This window comes from Calypte anna, chromosome 9, assembly GCF_003957555.1.
Source record: "Calypte anna isolate BGI_N300 chromosome 9, bCalAnn1_v1.p, whole genome shotgun sequence".
Classification (NCBI taxonomy): Eukaryota; Metazoa; Chordata; class Aves; order Apodiformes; family Trochilidae; genus Calypte; species Calypte anna.
Genome location: NC_044255.1, coordinates 16296697 through 16314260, shown reverse-complemented (window position 1 = coordinate 16314260; position 17564 = coordinate 16296697). Strand labels below are relative to the sequence as shown.

General features: G+C 55.6%; 3 protein-coding genes across 7 annotated transcripts in view; all 3 read right to left on the bottom strand.

Moving 5' to 3' along the window:
• Positions 1–318: 318 nt before the first annotated feature.
• On the bottom strand, positions 319–3680 carry LOC103528136 (intestinal-type alkaline phosphatase). The gene is given in 15 exon segments (XM_008493420.2): positions 319–637; positions 721–831; positions 966–981; positions 983–1021; positions 1023–1159; positions 1278–1412; positions 1498–1570; positions 1656–1759; positions 1762–1789; positions 1872–1954; positions 1957–2043; positions 2199–2373; positions 2582–2697; positions 2789–2905; positions 3414–3680. Coding segments are annotated over 15 exon segments (1578 nt in total). The 5' UTR covers positions 3508–3680; the 3' UTR covers positions 319–374.
• Positions 3681–4162: 482 nt separating this feature from the next.
• Positions 4163–7043, bottom strand: LOC103528135 (alkaline phosphatase, germ cell type). Of its 2 annotated transcripts, none has more exons than XM_030455861.1 (10): positions 6717–7043; positions 6412–6527; positions 6164–6338; positions 5911–6083; positions 5667–5801; positions 5518–5587; positions 5276–5410; positions 4978–5169; positions 4761–4877; positions 4163–4583 (listed from the first exon to the last, which is right to left on the bottom strand). In XM_030455861.1, exons 1-10 carry the CDS (start codon positions 6859–6861, stop codon positions 4297–4299), a joined length of 1545 nt encoding a protein of 514 aa, XP_030311721.1. In that variant the 5' UTR covers positions 6862–7043; the 3' UTR covers positions 4163–4296. The 2 variants fall into 2 exon arrangements, with proteins under 2 accessions (XP_030311721.1, XP_030311722.1); XM_030455862.1 differs by having other exon boundaries at positions 5080–5169.
• Positions 7044–8861: 1818 nt separating this feature from the next.
• The window catches only part of DIS3L2 (DIS3 like 3'-5' exoribonuclease 2), a 178309-nt gene continuing 169606 nt past the window's right edge, over positions 8862–17564 (bottom strand). For 3 of the 4 annotated variants that reach the window (XM_030455829.1, XM_030455832.1, XM_030455831.1), the window contains 5 exons: positions 14190–14337; positions 13794–13924; positions 13479–13583; positions 12680–12781; positions 8864–9412 (listed from right to left, as the gene is read on the bottom strand). In XM_030455829.1, coding sequence (XP_030311689.1) covers positions 9314–9412; positions 12680–12781; positions 13479–13583; positions 13794–13924; positions 14190–14337 — 585 coding nt within the window. In that variant the 3' untranslated portion in view covers positions 8864–9313. Of the gene's footprint in view, positions 9413–12679; positions 12782–13478; positions 13584–13793; positions 13925–14189; positions 14338–17564 lie in introns of all 4 variants that reach the window. The other variant, XM_030455830.1, reaches the window with a different exon arrangement.

Genomic DNA, 17564 nt, shown 5'->3' with positions numbered 1-17564 from the left:
GTGCGGGGACATGGACACCCGCTGTATTTTTTGCTGCTGTTTCTGGTCAATAAAGCACTGGATATGCTGGGAGGGTGCAAGGAGCTGTGGATGGGGGCTGCATGGTGATGGGCAGCAGCAGGCAGCACCCCACGCCCTGCCTGAACAGTATAGGGACCCACACACCACTTAACGTGCCTGTTCTACCAGCATCACACCCTACATTTACTAAATACCAAGCACACCTTATGAGTGGTGTAGGACCCCCCCATGCCCAGGATTTGGCATGCTTCTGCATCCAGACCAGGGAGGCTCCAAAGTGCTGCCAGCCACCTATGGGTGATGCAGCCATAGGGGGTCCAGCAGCACCTGTGGGGTGCCCTGGGGCAGTGGGATCAGGGGAAAAGTGGCAGGAGGAGGGTGGGCAGGAGCAGGACCAGATGGGTGGCACGGGTGCTGGTGGAAGAGTCCTGCTGAGGGCAGGCAGTGTAGGGGTCAAGGCAGGCAGCAAAGGCCATGGCGTGGGCCACATAGGTCTGCTCTTGCACCCCGTGGAAGAGGTGGGCCATGGGGCCCTTTGCCAGGATGGCCACATCCTCTCCGCCATGGGTCTCAGAGTCGAGGGGCACAGCCGCCTGCTGCTTGTAGTTGAAGTCACCTGGGGAGGACGGAGAAGTGGGTGAGGGGGGCAGTGGTAGCCTTCAGCCCCATTCCACCTGGTCATAGTCCCTGTGTCCTCACTGGCTGTGCCATCGTCCACATTCGGCCGGTCAGTGCCTGGGTAGCCTGGCCCATTCCCATAGAGGATGGATGTGTAGTTCCTCTTGTCAGTGGCTTTCTTGGGGGCCAAACCTGGTGGGGTGATGGAGGAGGGGGTTGGAATCAGCCAAGGAACCCCCACATCACCACAGCCAGGGCACCCTGGATTTGGCAGCACTCAGCAGGGGGACATGCACTGCTCCCAGCAGATGGGGCAGAAATCCTACCAAAGATGGAGGAACCACCGCAGGGTGTAGCCACCAAAGGAGAAGACGTGTGAGTGGGTCAGCAGTGACAACAGTGAGGGTCTCCTCCTCATTTGTCAGGGTCCCTGCCTGCTTGATGGCCCAGTCGAATTCTACCGCCTCTGTCAGTGCCTTATGGGCTGAACCATCATGGTGGCCGTGGTCAATCCTGCCACCTGCAGATGAGAGATTATGGTGGGCTGGGAACCAATGGCAGCACCCCCAACTCTTACCCCCACCTTGGGATGTAGGACCCCACTTTCACCCATCCCAGGGGCACTGGCTCTGACTTACCTTCCACAAAGAGGTAGAATCCATTACGGTTCCTGCTCAGGATGGTGATGGCCACCTTCACCATCTCAGTGAGCGATGGGTCCAAGGTGGGGTTACGCAACATGTTGAACTTCATGTCCCCGGGTTCAAAGAGACCTAGGAGGGGACACATAGGGGACAGCTTCAGTTTCTGCTTGTGTCCCACTGGATGTTGGGTCCTGGCACACAGGACAATTGTTACCCATCAAGTAATTCACGTTGGGGTCAGCAACAGCAGCCAGCATCTCTGCCTTGTTCCAGACGTAGCGAGCACCCTGCAATAAAATAACACAGGAGAGTCAAGGGGTGTCCAGGCCTGTGCCCAAGGGTGATGGGCAGAGTCACTGCTGTGTCACCCACCGGCCGTGCCTCCAGCCACATGTTGATGAGATTATTCCCATCCTCACGCAGCCCATTCTCGGACCCATAGGTGGGATACTCGGGGTCTGGCGTCCCCATGGGGTCATGTATTTCCGACCACCGCCCAGGATCACCTGGAAGGGTGAGACGGGCGTAGTGTTAGGGGTGCTCAGGACGATCTGCCCTTGCTTCCCCTCCCCATGCATGGGTGCTCACGTTGATATCAACATTGTGGACCAGCTGCCAGGCGATGTCCTTGCAGCCCTGGTGGCGGGCATCCAAGGGCATGCTGGCATCAGGTACCAGTCGCGGTTCACCACATGGGCGTAGTTCCCCGAGGGTGATGCGTGCTGCACCCGTGTTGTCGTCACGATGCCCACTGCCTTCCCTGCCATCCCCCCCAGATGTCAGGCCACAAGAGAGGCAAGATGGCGTCCCCCACCATCAAGCCTGAGGAGGCTTGAGGAAGGTCAGCCCTTGGCTTTATGCCCCTTGTCCCTGTGGGGATTCGCCCTCACCCTACTGACTCATGCCCCTCGTTACCTGCTTTGCGAGCTCTCTCCAGCACTGAGACCACCTCGTTGCCTGCCGTGGTGTTGCACTGGGAGTGGCGGGCAGCTGCACTCAGCCCCACTGTCTCGTAGTTGCCCTTCACCCCGCAGAGGTAGGCTGTGGCTGTCCCCGCGCTGTCAGGGACCTGGCGGTCCACATTGTACGTCTGACAAGGACACGTGCCAGGCTAAGGGCTGTTGGCAGAGGCACCTGGTAGGGTCAACCCCTCAGCATCCCTTGCCATACTCTTTTTCTAACCCAAGGACAAGTGTGGGTGGGACCCTGTGCACCCCATATTTGCATCTTGGGATGCTTCTGTCCAGCAGCTCCATGGGCATCACCCTTGCCCCACTCCCAGTGTGGTGAGGATTTACCTTGGAGAGAGCCACATAGGGGAAAGCATCGAGGGCAAGGGGGGTCTCAGGGCCCAGCTTCCCCTGCTGCTGCCCCTTTAGGATGCGGGTGGCTGTGATGGTGGGGATTCCAAATCCTTGATGAAGACAAAATGTTTCAGTCACCCTCTCGATCAGGTACCCACTCTACAGGGCAGTAGCCTTACCAGCCTGCTCATCAGAACTCACCATCCCCAAGGAAGAGGATGAGATTTTTGGCCTGACGTATTTTGGGCTGAATCTTCAAGGAGGCCTCAATGGCTGCAGCTGCCTGGTTGTTCCAGAAGGATGGCTTCTCCTCCTCCACTGGGACAGGGCAGCACCTGTCAGTCCCAGAATCCCAGCACCCACATCCCTAGGGCACCCATATCCTAGGTACACCCACATCCCTAGGCATCCCCACACTGCAGCATTCTCTCATATGGAACAAGTGGGTCAGGGTCCTGTTTGGGGTGAGGAAAGGCCATGTGGGCTTTCATTTACCTCCTGGCCCAGGGCAGAGAATGAAGGGGCAGAAAATGAGGCATAATGGGGGAAACTATCTGGCAGTTGGGATGCCGAGGGGAAGGTTACAGGCACCTTGCACAGCCCCCCAGCCCAGAAGCAAGCAGTAAGCTCACACCACAGGGGAAAATTGGCCCAAGGTCCCCAGAGAAGCAGGACTAACCCCCATTAACCCTTGCAAAGCCAGAGAGTCCCTGCTCCCCTCTTCAAACCCTCCCTGCAGTTGGTCAGGTTGATGCCCTGCCAGATGCCCCACTGCCCTGACACCCACTGCATCTAGCCCAGCACCCTTCCCCGTCGTTGTCCCCACCTGGGATAACAGCAGTGCTGAGCCCTGGCAAGAGGCCCAGGCAGAGGGTGAGGGGTGCCAGGAGCTTCATCGTGAGATGCTGGTAGCCCAACATGACTGGTAGTGTCTGCAACTCTAGCAGAAGTGGGGAGGGACTTTGGACCAGGACCAGCCCTTGTGGGGTGTGTTGAGGGGTTCAGCATGTTCCCAATAGCCTGGCATCCTTCCAGGCAGCCAGCACAAAGGCCAGAGGGCTGGGTTGCAGATATCTCCTTGGCACACCACCTTACTGCTGCTTGGGGCACAGATACAGAAGTGAGGGGATGGGTAGTGCCTGGCAGGCATCATTCCCACTCCAGCTGCAGTGCCAGGTGGGCACAGGCAGTGCTGAGCATCAGATCTGGGGCAGCAAAGGTAGCGGGAACTTTTGAGGGCAGTACTGGGAACATCTGGGGTCACTCAGGCACTGAGCAGCTCTACTCTCTGCTCGACTGTTTCTTGAGCAATAAATCCACTGATCTGGTCTAGAACACTGCTCCTTGCTCAGCCCTTGATGGGAAAGTACCAACCCTGTGTACTGTGCCCCAGCCAGAAAAAGCTCAGGGGCACATGGTGTCTGCTGGCCCCATCCATCACCTCCTTCACCTTGTTCTCTCCAGTGATGGTTCCAGTACATGACTAGGAGCCATGACCACTTGGGGAAACTGAGGCATGGGACAGTGCCTTAGGTGGTGACCACTGCTGCCAAACCTCGTATGGCAAATGGAGACAAACACCTCATGTTTTATTGCATCCCTTGATCCTGGCCACAGTTGGGTCCCACTGCCAAGACCGTCAGTGAGGAGAGCTGGATTCAGAAGTGAGCCGGGCAGCCTAGGTTGAAGTGGTGCTCAGGTGGAGGCTCTCAGCCTCCCACCATGTAGGCACCCACACAAAGAGCTAGGAGGGTGAGCACGGGCTGTGGGAAGCACTGTGTGCCAGAGGAGGCCCTGCGGGCTGCCCTGCACCCGGGTTCAGCAGCGTAGGGCTCGAGGCAGGCAGCATAGGCCATGGCATGGGCGATGTAGTGCTGCTCCTGCACTCCATGGAAGAGGTGGGCCATGGGGCCCTGGGCCAGCACCACCACATCCTCCCCGCTGTGGGTCTCTGTCTCCAGGGGCACAGCTGCCTGCTGTCTGTAGTCCTTGTCCTCTGTAGAGGGGAACAGGAGAAATAGGTCTGGAGGCAGCAGGCTCCCCCACCCATCACAGGGATGGCGGCACAGGTCCCATCACCCTGGTGTCAGGGCAATTCCTGAGCCACAGGGTGGCACTGGGACCCGATGGGCTGCTGCCCCCTGCCACCCCGTGCCCCCCAGCAGACTCCTACCTGCAGCGGGTAGACTGGCAGCCGGGCGGCCCCCATCACGGATGCTGTAGCCAGGACCATTGCCATAGAGGATGCTGGTGTAGGCTCGCTTGTCCTTGGCTTTCTTGGGAGCCAACCCTGGTACAGGGAAAGACATTGTTACCCCCTGTCCCCACCTTCTGGAAGTAAAAGGGAAGGGTGGAAACAGGAATGGTCATCGCCCCTCCAGAAGACCCACCAAAGATGGAGGTGCCACGCAATGTGTTGCCTCCAAAAGTGAAGACATGGGAGTGATCAGCTGTCACTACAGTCAAGGTGTCGGATGGAGAGGTGAGTTCACCTGCTCGTGCCACTGCTCGGTCCAGCATGACAGCCTCCATCAGTGCCTGCTTGGCCCGGCCATTGTGGTGGCCATGGTCAATCCTGCCACCTGCACAGGGAATGAGGCTGTCACTCCCTTCCTGGTCCCCTAGGACATGCCCAGGACCTGCTTCCCACCCCAGTCCCAGCCACACTGCCCGCCTGGGGCTACTCATCTTCCACGAAGAGGAAGAAGCCATTGGGGTTCCTGCGCAGGATGCGAATGGCCTTTTCTGTCATCTCCACGATGGAGGGGTCAGTGGAGGCATTGCGGTTCAGCTCGTACTTCATGTCCTTGGGCTCAAAAAGTCCTGGGGGAGTTGGGCAGGGGAGTCCACACCAAGCTCCTTTGTGCCCTGGACCAGCAACCCCCAAATGGGGAGGAGGTGTTGCCAGTGGTAGTCAATGATGCTCTTACCCATGAGGTGGCTCACAGAGTCAGCCTCAACCGCATCCAGGCCTTTCTTGTCCCAGACATAGCGGGCACCCTGCCAGCAAAAACAAAGCCAGTGCCATCCACATGTGCCTCATGCCCAGCATCACATCCCCTCTGCCCTTACACAGTACCTGCTTGGAACTCAGCCATTTGGCTATCAAGTTCAGGCCATCCTTCCTGGTGCCATTCTGAGCTGAGTCCTCCGGGTACTCGGGGTCTGGGGTCTGCCTAGGGGTCATGTACATCCGCCCACCACCCAGGATCACCTGCCAGGGAGCAGGGAGATGCCACCAGCACTGCCGCATCCCTGCAGCTCAACAGGCCTTCCCAACGTCCCCAGTGTCCCCTCTGTTCCATGCCCACTCCCTGGCTCACATTTATGTCTGTGTTGTGCACCAGCTGGTAGGCAATGTCCTTACAGCCGTCCCGCAGTGCCTCCTTGGGCATGTTGGCGTCAGCGTACCAGCTCCGACTGGCTGAGTGGGCATAGGCTGCACCAGGGGACGCGTGCTGCACCCGTGTGGTTGTCACAATACCCACCGACTTGCCTGCACCACAGACACCGGTTTAACAGGGAGCCTGTCCGGCCCTGCCAGGCCCTCTGACAGGGTTGCCCACTGCCCTATACCTGCCAGCCTGGCCCGGTGGAGGATGGAGTCCACCTCGTTGCCAAAGGTGGTGCGGCATTTGCCATAGACGGCTGCCCCGCTCAGCCCCAGTGTCTTGGCGTTGGTCTTCACCCCGCAGAGGTAGGCAGTGCCCGTGCCGGCGCTGTCGGGCACCTGCCTGTCAATGGTGTAGGTCTGAAAGAAAGTGGGGGCCAGTGGGGCTTTGGGCCGGGACCGGGCAGCTACTCTCCAGTGCTGCCCCACTCACCTTGGCCAGGGCCACATGGGGAAAGGTCTCCATTGCCAAGACACTCTCTTCACCCGAGCTGCCGGCCAGCTGCCCCTTGTAGATCCGAGCTGCTGACATGGTGGACAGCCCCATACCTGTGGGCAGAGGTGCTGGGTGGATATGGGCCAGAACCAGGAGCAGTCCTGCCTTCCCAGGCCACTCTCCAGGGCCAGGCTGGGAGGAGGTGACCTGCACCGGCATCATCCTCTCTCTTTCCAACCATGTCCTTCAGCTGCCCCAAAGCCATGGACCCATGAGGTTTGGCCAGGACCTGGGGGACTCACCGTCACCCATAAAGAGGATCATGTTTTTGGCCCGTTGTGCTGCCAGCTGCAAGGCCAGGACTGACTCCAACCTCTTCCTGGCCCCTTCATTCCAATAGTCTGGGGTCTTTTCGGCATCTGAAGGCAAGAGCAGAGCTGGGGACATGTTGGGGCATATGCACCCTGAGGGTCCCCGCGGACATCCTCCCCCAGGACCATAGTGGTCAGCTCCAACCAAGGCAAATTCAGCTGCTTTGAGTTCCCTTCCTAGGGGGCCCAAAAGTCCCTTGGGGAGCAGTTCAGTCTTTGGCAACCGCAGCACTGCCCAGAGCCCATCTGCAGAGGGGAAAACTGAGGCACAGTTTGGCAGGGAGGTTCCTCATGCCTCTTGGCAGAGGGGATGAGGTGCCCCCCCCAGTGAGTGTGCCATGTCCAGGCAAAACCAGCCAGCTGTGTCTACCAAGCCACTGTGAGAGGGTGGGAGAACAGGAGGGCTGGGAGGGTCTGGGAGAGGGCTGGCTGTGGGGGGGTTGAGACAAACCCATTCAGAGGTTGGGCTTCAAACCACCCTGAGGTGGCCAGGATTCGTCTTTGCTGGTATCCCATGGAGAGGTGACAGGGTCCCCAGAGATCCCCAGGAAAGTGGTATCAGCCCCAGCACCCCCCACCAAGGGCTCCCACCCTCCCCCTCCCACATGTCCCCTGTCACCTGAGGCTGCAGCGGAGAGCCAGGCAAGGAAGCAGAGAAGAAAGCAGGTTCCAGGGGAGAGCGGCTGTCCCATGCTGCCCACCCAGGTTCCCTCCTCAAATGCTGCTTTTGTCCAGGGCAGAGGGACAGCCCTTTATGGCCCTTCCCTGTCCTGCCGGAGGGCTGAGCCCCACCACAGGTGAGACGATGGGCTGATAACATTCAGGGACTATCTCACAGCCCTGCCCAGGGCCCTCCCAGTGCCCCCAGCACTCCCTGAGGACATCCCTCCCCCTCACCAGTGAGGCAGGATCTCCAGCCCTCCCTGGGGACCTCCAAACCCTTTTTCGGGGTCTCCAGCCCCTGCCTGGGGACCAGGACGCCTTAGGGGTCCCCCAGCTTCTACAGTGGCAGCTGCCTGTGGGACCCTAGGGAGCGGCAGGGAGGACGCAGGGCAAAGGGCTGTGTCTGCAGACAGGCTGAGCCGGGCCGAGCTGGATTGGCCTTGTTTCCCCTGAGACAAACCCGAGCAGGGGGACACTGTGTTGAGGAGTATGGGCAAGACATCTTGCCTTTGGTGTTTGTGTTCTCAGGCCCTCTCTTTCCAGGGACAGGGTCACATGTGTCCCATCAAGCCCAGGGGCAGCCAGTGCCAGCCCACCTGCACAGTGAGGAAATGGAGAGCCAGGGAGGAACAGGCTTGTCCCACCTACTCCTACAGCTGAATGCCATGTCCACCTGTGGCTATACCACACCACCTGGAAGGGTGCTGCCAGGAGGGCAAACACTATGGACTGTAGATGACTCGGATGGCTTTTACAACTTGCCAGCTCCAGGGCAGCGCTGTTGTACCCAGCTTTAACCCAACCCAGGGCCTGATCCCCAGTCCTGAGCCTAGCAGCCCAGGTCTGCCCCATCTCCTGCCTCCTGCAAGGGCAGATTGTCCATGCCGAGGCCACATTTGCCACCACCTGTGAGGCAAAGTGAAGCAGGGTCCACTCTGTGCCTGGCACAATCCTCACAAAACAATTCCTCCACCAGCCACCACTTGAGGCTGCCCATCCCACAGAGGTGATGAAGCTGTCCTCATGTTGCCATGCTGCCTGGAGACTACAGAGGGGCTGGTCTGTCCATGAAGGGCTGGATGCTTTCTCTCTCAAGTGGCAGGGAGCAGTGAGGACATGATGTTGCAGGGTGCTCAGGGGAGCAGGGTGAGGCTGGAGGCCAGAGTGTGAGGAACTGGAGAGAACATCCAGGGACAGCTGGTGAAGACTCAGACTGAGGGATTAGACACTGGAGATGGAGCCGGGAGCACTTATCCACCCAATCCCCCACACCCTTCAGCCTAGCGCATCCTGGGACTGCTTGGATTTCACAATGTCTAGGAAGTGACAGGCAGGGCAAGGCACTGGGCTGCCTGGGAAATAAGTTATTGCTGGGATCCCTGGCCAGGGGAATGCAGTGGAGACAAAATAAAACCTGCATGAGCTCCTCAAACATCTGCTGACCTGGCTTTTATTACATGATACACAACCCTGCAAGAGACCCTCCTATATGGCCACACTCCACGGCATCCTCCCCAGGATGGTGGAGCCAGCTCCCTTCCACTCCCACGGACACGCATCCCCACTTGTCCTTCACCACAGGCACCCAAGGTGGCTGGGGACAGACACTGCTGTCTTTAAAAACAAAAAACACCTCCAAAACAACAACCAAAAATAAAGCAGCAAGCTAAAAATATCCAAGAGAAGGAACACTGCCTGGGGCAGGCTCAAACTCAGAGCCCCATTCCCAGCTAGAGTTAAAATCCAAACCTGAACTAAAATGCCATCAGTTTTAAAACTCAAAACCCCAGACTCCTTGTGGGTGCTGGTACAGAGCCTGGGAGCTGAGCAGTCAGCAGTGGGGGAGCACACACCACCCAGGGTGCTCATTTCTCTGAGCTTGGTCTCTTGAGCAGGGCGCTGTACTTGAGCGGGACACCATCTGACGTCAGCACAACCTCCACCAGCGTGAAAATGGTGATCACCTTCAGTGAGGGAGAGAAAGATGGAGAAAAAAGGGTTTTTCAGGTGGCTTGGCATCACACCAGGGTTTGCACAGAGCAGCCCTGTCTGCACCTGCTGCAGCACACACTGGGAACCAGGGAATGGGGTAGGATGGCTTCAATTGCTCGGCTGGGGTCTAGCATGCTCCTGGGGCTGGATGCAGCATCTTCAAGGGCAACATCAGTGGGCTGCAAAGCCAGCAGGGAACCCAAACTGACCTAAATGAGTTTCTGAAAACATATTCACTTTACTCCAGCGTTTTTGGGCCTCAGCCTTGTTCTTTGCACAGCCCTGAAAGGAGCACAGGTGATTTGGGGCCCAACCTCCTCTAAAATCTGCCTGTGTCTTCCTTCTCCAGCTGGAGAACACACAACAGCCCTTAAAAGAGCAACCTGTCCAAGCACCAACAGTGAGCTGCCATGAGAAGGGTTTTCTACATAGTGCTGAGCATATTCTCAGCATCCTGCAAGGAGGGTGTTACAGTTTTAAGTATGAGGAACTAAAGGAGGGCTTTCAGACTCTGAGAGGGGTGTAACACAGAGAGCTCTATTCCCTTCCATTTCCTGCCCATACTACATAAGGTCCAGAAGCTCTCTTTCACCTGCTCCTTGCTTTGGCATGGTTCCCCTGCACTCCTTTACCACATGCTCTTCAGAATCCACATCCACCGGGTGTTGGGAAGAGCTGTGGAGCCCTCTCCTGAGCTGGCCCTGTCACAAGGGCCCTCAGGCACCTATCCCAGCCAGCACTGAGACTGGGTTATATATATATATTTGTATATATTTGTATTTTTGTTCTTTATTCCTTATGTTATTACCTTTCCCCTGTTCTAGTAAATCTTTCCAATTTTTTTAATTTCCAACTTCAAGTCTCTCATCTATATTCCCCTTTTATCTTCCTTTTGGGTGAAGGGGGGCTATAGAGAATAATTCTGTCCTTTGGTTTTTAGTCTGCCCAAACTGCTAAGCAGTGACATAGGGAATAACTCCTCTATGTTCCTCACAGTGAGAGGAGACCTGGGGAGGGAGTAATATGGATGAGACAGACTGAAGGGAATGAAGACTCCAGAAAATCAATCCCTCCTGCTCAGGAACATGCTGCTGCCTGCTGCCACCTCCCTGGTCTTCTGACTCCATCTCTTTGTGCTATCGTGTAGATTAGAAACATAAAGCATCAACCAGCTCTTATCCACAAGGGTCGATTGAAAGGCTGCCTGGGACACTGGGAAGGTGCTGCCCGGGGTCATGGCCGGGCGTTTGGGTGCTTCACTCCCTGGAGCCTGTCCCCAAGCCCCAGGCTGCAGCAGGGCTTGATAGGGCCATCTGCTCAGGGCTGGCCCACAGGAGGAGCAGGCATGGAGCCACCAGCTGGTGTAACCTTGTCAAACCTTCCCAGCTCATCCAGCACCAGCCGCTCCAGATTAATCATTCAGAACAGGAAAATCTCATTGAGACTTAAATGCAGCAAAGTGGCCAGCAAGAACCAAAGCACAGGGAAATCCTTTTGCAGAGGGCTGCCCAGATAGCTGCCAGTGATTTAGCTACCAGACCCTGCCCACCTCATCTGGCAGGAGCATGGGGCATCCCCCCACATCTGGCAGGTCAAAGGAGGATTATCAGGGTTCTCCCTTGCAATCCTGCCCTATCCCTTTGCTGAACAGCCAAGGAACAGCATGATTTCACATTAAATTCCTCAATTCTGAGATCCACTTCATATTCAAGCCCTAAGTAATTGCTCACTGAGGTCCTGTCCATCTCCTGGAGCTCAGGGAGAGATGGAGGCAACACCTCCCCTCCACAGAAGGACCAGTCAGACAAGAACCCTGAACAGCTCCCAGCAAACAGCTTTCCTTGATGTTCCTGCTGCGTGGCTGGAGTGAGCCAAATGGGGAAGCTGAGGTCAAGCACCGGGGTCAGGCAGGGACCAGGTGGTGCTTGGTGCCACAGGTTGTCTGGGTGACATCATCTGTGGTTAAGCATGGCTCCCAGGGGATCCGGCTTATCCTGGGGATGGAGATTTACACACTCCAGTGATCCACTAGCTCAGACAACAGCTCAGAGCCTGCTCCCAGGGGAGGGCTCCAGTGTTTTCTCAGGAGGTGTGGAAGGTTCGTGGAGGAGTTTCCAGTATTGCCAAGTGTTTGCTTAACTAAAATGGGCCCTGCTCATGCTGGAGCATCATTTTTCATGTGGGTCCCTGCTAGGGTGTGATACACACTCCTGCAGGAAAGGAGCAACAAAGGCCACTTTGGGCCTGTGTCAACAAGCTGACAAAGCAAAGCTCAGCTTCAAAGGGAGGGAGGCCTGCAGAACCCCTTGCAGCAGCCAGGGAACTGGGCTGGCTCTGACCCCTAGGAAGGAAAGGGCTTCCCAGAACATGCATCACACCAGCTGAGACAGTCAATCTGGCCCTGTATCAGGAGTGCTTTTCATCCAGCCCTAGGTGGGCAAGGAGAGGCTGTGCTGAGCTTAACTGGAAATGGGGTTCAAGCACAGAGCCCTCAGAATGGTGCAGGGAGAGGCGGGGGATTCAGCCCTCCCTTGCCCACCCAGGCAGCAGGCAGGGATCATAGCAGTCAGCACAGCTGTGATTTTATAGCAATGCCAGGCAGAAGTTGGCAAAGAAGCACCACTTAATCAAGCCAGACAAATGCGATTGCTTCCTTTGATTGAGTTACTAAGTTAATACATGACAGGGACACAAGAGAGAGATTTCTAGATGCTGTTAAACCATTTGACACTGCATTTCAGGCAGTCAGACTTTAAGAATTCCTCTTAATTGGGTCTCAACCCTGTCATGGGGCTGGAAACCCAGTGGAAGAGCTGTGACATCGAAGGGCAAGGAATGCCAGGATGGGGGGAAGGATCTAGACAGGCGTTGCCTTAGGCCTGAATTTACTTAACATCTTAATTGATAATCTGGAAGAAGGAAGCAAACAGCATGTTAATTCAATTTCTGGAGTAAACTGAATTGTGAGTCATGACACACAGCAGGCAGGGCAGAGTCTGAAGGTCATGGAAGGGTCAGATGCAGGGGCAGTGATGGGACAGAGCAGGGCTGAATGGCAGAGAAGGTTGAGGTTGGGCTTCCTAGGGAGGAAACACAGAAGAACAGCAGAACCTGATAGCTTGTGAGGAAGTCCTGCCTTCTGGACCTGTCCCTGCAGAATTGTGGGATTTCCCTGTTGCACACAGCCTCCACACCAGTCCCATGATGTTGTGAGCCCGTCCCACACTGGGGTGTCTTACCTGGGGCACAGATTCCTGCTCCAGCTTCTCTGGTTCCCACATAAGCGTCAGCTCTGGCTTTCTTCCCACCTTCTGGAAATGGAAGCCCACCAAGGGCAATGCCTGTGGGCAGGGAGTACATTGGAAACAGCCTTGACCACATTTCCCACTCAGCTCTCACCCTCCACCTCACCTGTGGATGGGAATGTTGCTGCTTTCACCCGGCACACTGCCTCTGCAGCTCTTTAACAACCGGGATGCAGCAGCTCCTGAGCCTGAGCCTAGCAGGTAAATCAGTGGCTGCTGTGATACACAAACAGCCCATATATCACACTATATGTCCTGTTTAAAGATGCCATTGCCAGCCATATAACCAGGTTATTAAGAGAAGATGCTGTCACTAACTGCAGGTGCTGGCCTACAGTGGAGCTGTCACAGCCCCAGATAGATATCTGAGATTAAAACCAGCCTCTCTTCCTTGCCTGTCTTCAGCTCTGTGTTGATCTCTGTCCCCTGAATCTGTCTTTATTCCCTTTTACCTAGACCAGATCACCCAGAGCACACAGCAGGAAGAAACTGGTACTCAGAGACTGGGTTCTCCATGTACTCTCAGCCCCTTGTGCCATGGGATGGAGGTCCCATGGGAAAGCCCATGCAGGTTCCCTCCTCTCCAGCTAGCCTGGCTTGGGCACAGCCCTGCCAGCTGCAGGGTTGGCACAGAAGGGCACCGGGACAGCAAGTGCCTCCGGTGATGCCTGGATGCTGCAGCCCTCTCTGGTGAGGCAGCGTTGGCACTGTGTCACACTGGTGAGGTACTTACATTGCAGTAGATGCGCTTCTGGACTCCAAACTTCAGTACAAGGACATCAAAGGCCTCGTTCAATACACCCATCACCATGGCTTCTGACTCCAGAGGACCACACTCCTGCAAAGAGACAGGGCTGTCACTACACCAGCAGCCCCCATCCAGCCATCCCCAAGGGGAGCCAGTGTCTCCAGATCCTGTAGCTCTAGTGATAGTGGTCACTCACCCATTCCCTCACTTTTTGCCTTCCCCTCTGCTTGGTGGCACCTAGGCTGAGCCATCACAGAGACATTCAGAAATGCCTTGGGGGAAGATAGCCTTGACTCTTACCCTCACAAAGATGGAGAAGAAGAGGTCAGCGCTGAGCTCCTGCACTCTCTTGGAAGCCATCTTCCGGTCATTGCAGTGGTCTGCCTGTTTCTGGATGGCCTCTTTCTCCATCTTGATGGGTGAGCTGGCACCTGACAAGTGGACAAATGACAATGACATGGCCTTGTTCACTCCTGGCTTGGAGCCATCCCATGGCAGCCAGGATGCAGATGCCCAGCTTGCCTCTGTGTCAAGGGTACCAACATGCTAGGGGAGCTGCACCGTGGGATGCAGATTCCAGACACCCAGCACTGGTGGCAGGCAAGGCAGGAACCCAGGAGTCCTGCCTGTGCTGGGTACAGCCACCCCTTCCCCTGGCAGCACCCATGGCTGCTCCACAAGCATTCAGGCACCCACCAAGCGAGGCGGAGAGGAGACGGTGCACAATGACGTCTGCGTAGCGGCGGATGGGGGAGGTGAAGTGTGTGTAGAAGGGCACATTCAGGGCGTAGTGGCGAAAGAGGGTCTCGTTTTCCAGAACACCGGTGCAGAAGTAGAGAGCCATCTGAAAAGGGTGAGAAGCCAGGGAAAGGGGTGAGGAAGGACCCTGCATGAGGATATAGGGGTCTCTGTGTGTGTGACAGAGCTCCAGCTGCTCATGGTCCTTCACCTGCTGGTTGAAGAAAGTGGAGGGTGCTGCAGGAACTGAGCACAGAGCAAAGGGGGCAGAGGCACTGTGGGGACCTGCTGCCTGCCAGCTAACACTGAACTGCACAAACTTTCAAAGGGTTTTAAGCAGCCTCCTCCTTCTGCTCAGGTCTTCAGGCTCATTTGCCATCCCCTCATCTTCCAGCATGCCCTGTACCCACCATGGATGCTCTGGGTCTGGCTGCAGGCTTCACACACCCATCACCCCTGCTTGGAGAGCACCAACTGCTGGGATGAGTGGCTGTCCTGTTCACCAAGGAGCAGGAGGAGATAGTCCTGCTGCCATCCCCACTGCTCCATTCCACGATGACAGCTGGGAAGCTGAGAGGCTGGACCACCCGGCTAAACCAACACCAGGCCCAGCAGCCTCTTCAGCGGGAAACTCTCCCGGCTGAGCCACCCCTGTTATCCCACATGTTACAGCTTTTATTTTTACATCTGTGAAACACCAGCCCTCAGGGCTGGGAAAACAATGGGGGCCGAGCCCAGGCGGGGAGGGGAGGCTGTGTGGGTCAGGGGGGTTGCGGCAGGGTCATGGCACAGTGGCGATTGAATGAACTTGTTTAAAAATAAGAGCAAGTGATTTAAAAAAAACAGGAGTATCCATCTCTGATTACAGAGCTGTCCTGGGATCCACAGTTTGGGCAGCTGTATCCTTCACTCTCCAGCCCAGCAGCACAGCCAGCTCCTGCTGAGCAGCAACACACTGATCCGGGCAAGTAAATAGAGCAGGTTAAAAAAAGCAGCATCAGTCCTGGCCTTATTATGAGACCCAAGAGCTGGGATAGGAGCTGTGGCGGCTGCCAATTTCCACAACCCAAAATTAAATTGTTTCTGATGGACTCCACAAAGTACAGTCTCCACTCAATTAGCTCAGCTCCCACCAAACAAGGCTCTGAGCAGTCAGGCAAGGAGACACGCTGAGCACTGGAGGTTGCTGCAGCAGAAGATGAGTGCCCTTGTGCAGACAGACAGCATGAAATTACAGGGGGTTAACTGCATCTACGCCAGCTCCCAGGCAGAAGCAGGGAAGGTCCCTTCAACTAGATAGACAGCAGAGCATACCCGTTTCATGGCACAGGGCTAAATCCTTGCTACAAGAAAGTCACCAGGAAGGGCTCACCCCTTCCCTATGCCCAGCAGTGCAGAACAACCCCTGACAACTTTTGTTAGAAACAATGCTAAAGGTCCTGCATGAAGGTCCCACACTGCTTGCTGTTGGCTGAGGCACTTCTTCCTGATGGATGGGCTGGTCACCCAGACACTGCTGTGTTCAGAACCAGTTTTGACTCCTGGCTGGCAGCTGATGACACTCACTGAGGGTGGCATCAGCTTGGGTATCACAACAAAAATACTTCTCTGGGCTGTGGTAGGAGTAACACTGCAGGGAGCAGTCCAGCACTCACCTGATACCTGTCATCACCACCATGAGAGTGCTAACCATCAGCCTGACATAAAGCAGAAGTTTTCTTGTTAACAGATTTGACTCACAAGTGTTCTCAAATCCCCAGAGTTTGCTGCAATCCCTGGAGAACTGTGAGGAGCTTGGAAATAAATCAGCCCCAGCCAACCAGGGGAGGCTTTGCTCTCATGGACAGATTGAATCCCCAAGCGACTGAGTCCCTGAAAAATGGTATGTCACTGCTCCTTCATCTGTTACAAGGCTCCTGGCATGGCAATCCAGGCGCTTCCCCAGACACACACATTACCAGTTGCTTCCCATCTCCCTCCTCCTCCTAGAGGATGATGCTATAATCACCAGCATGCAGCAAAGATCTGTTAAACCTGTTGGCAGCTTGTTTTGGCTGATTTAACTGCAACCTTGTCCCTGAAACATCATCTTTATCACTGGGAGCTGAGATGCGCACAGGGATACAGGTGACTCCTCAGTGCCCTGACCAGACAGCCTTGGCACACCACCTGTCAGAGTGATGGCCCAGCCCTGGGCCAGCATGGGCCCCTGCATGGCTGTGCTCAACATATGCCAACACGCAGATCTGTCCTCACCCCCATGGGGGTCTGTGACACTCAGTGATATGGGCAGGATGGGGCCGATTCTTCCATCTGTTCTTATATTGGTGGCAGACAGCAAAAAATGTTCCTCCTGGGGAAAGCTCCTTCCACTCAGTAGCTGTATGCCCTTTCTGAGGGGCACTGAAAAGGCTTTGCATTATACATTCCCTGCATTTAGCAGAAGGAACAATGGTGGGAATCTGAGCTGCTCAGGATTTTGGGGAGTTGTCAGTCCACACTGTAGCAAATGCAGTGAGGGACCAGAGACCACAGAGAACAACACTCATGTCTCTTGCCCTTGCAGTGTCATGATCCTTCCTTACACCCCGGAGGTTACACAGATCCATCACTGCAAGCAGTTCCTGGGTCATGAAACCCAAAATTTAAAAAAAAATTAAAAATTTCAGAAAGTCAGTGGGTGCCAAAAACCTCATCTCCTCCTTGGTGCCAGGGCAGATCCAAGTTGCCCTCTCCTGGCCCACAGCCAGACTTCCTCCAAGTGATGCTGCTGACAAAGCCCAGGCTTGCACTACAGTCAGCAGGAGCAGAAAGGGATCCCAGGAAACACATGTCACCAGTGTATTCACCTGTTAGCACCTTCTAGCAGAAAAGGAAGACATGATAGAAGGGTTCAGAACAAGTCAAAGCAGGACACAGTATCTGGGACAACACATCCACCTTCAGAGGACACTCCCTGCACTTTACAAAGCAACAGTCCTGAGCTGGACACACACACGAGGGGATGATTTACTGATGGCTCCAGTCTCCAACCCCACTTGCAAGCAAGCATTAAGCCACTAAGGACAGCAGGACTTCAGGCAACTGCTAATGAGTAAATGGAGCAAATAAGCTAATTAGAAGAGTGATAGTCAAATGAGTGATGTTGGGAAGATGATTCATTCCTGCAGCGATAAGCAGGCCACAGCAGAGAAAACATTTCAGGACTATGCCCCTTCTCCCTGCAGGGTAGGACTGCCCTCAGAAGAGGCTGTGCTATGCCTCTTTGCTGCTGCAAATGTAGAAAGGAAGATGCTGGAGGCACTGAGGGAAGATACCAGCAGCCCTGTAAGC

Coding starts and splice junctions, on each gene's coding strand:
- LOC103528135 (XM_030455861.1), bottom strand. CDS start 6,861: ATGTCCCCAGCTCTGCTCTTGCCTTCAGATGCCGAAAAGACCCCAGAC. Junction 6,528..6,716: donor GATCCTCTTTATGGGTGACG/GTGAGTCCCCCA, acceptor CTCTGCCCACAG/GTATGGGGCTGTCCACCATG. Junction 4,878..4,977: donor GCGTGGCACCTCCATCTTTG/GTGGGTCTTCTG, acceptor TCCCTGTACCAG/GGTTGGCTCCCAAGAAAGCC.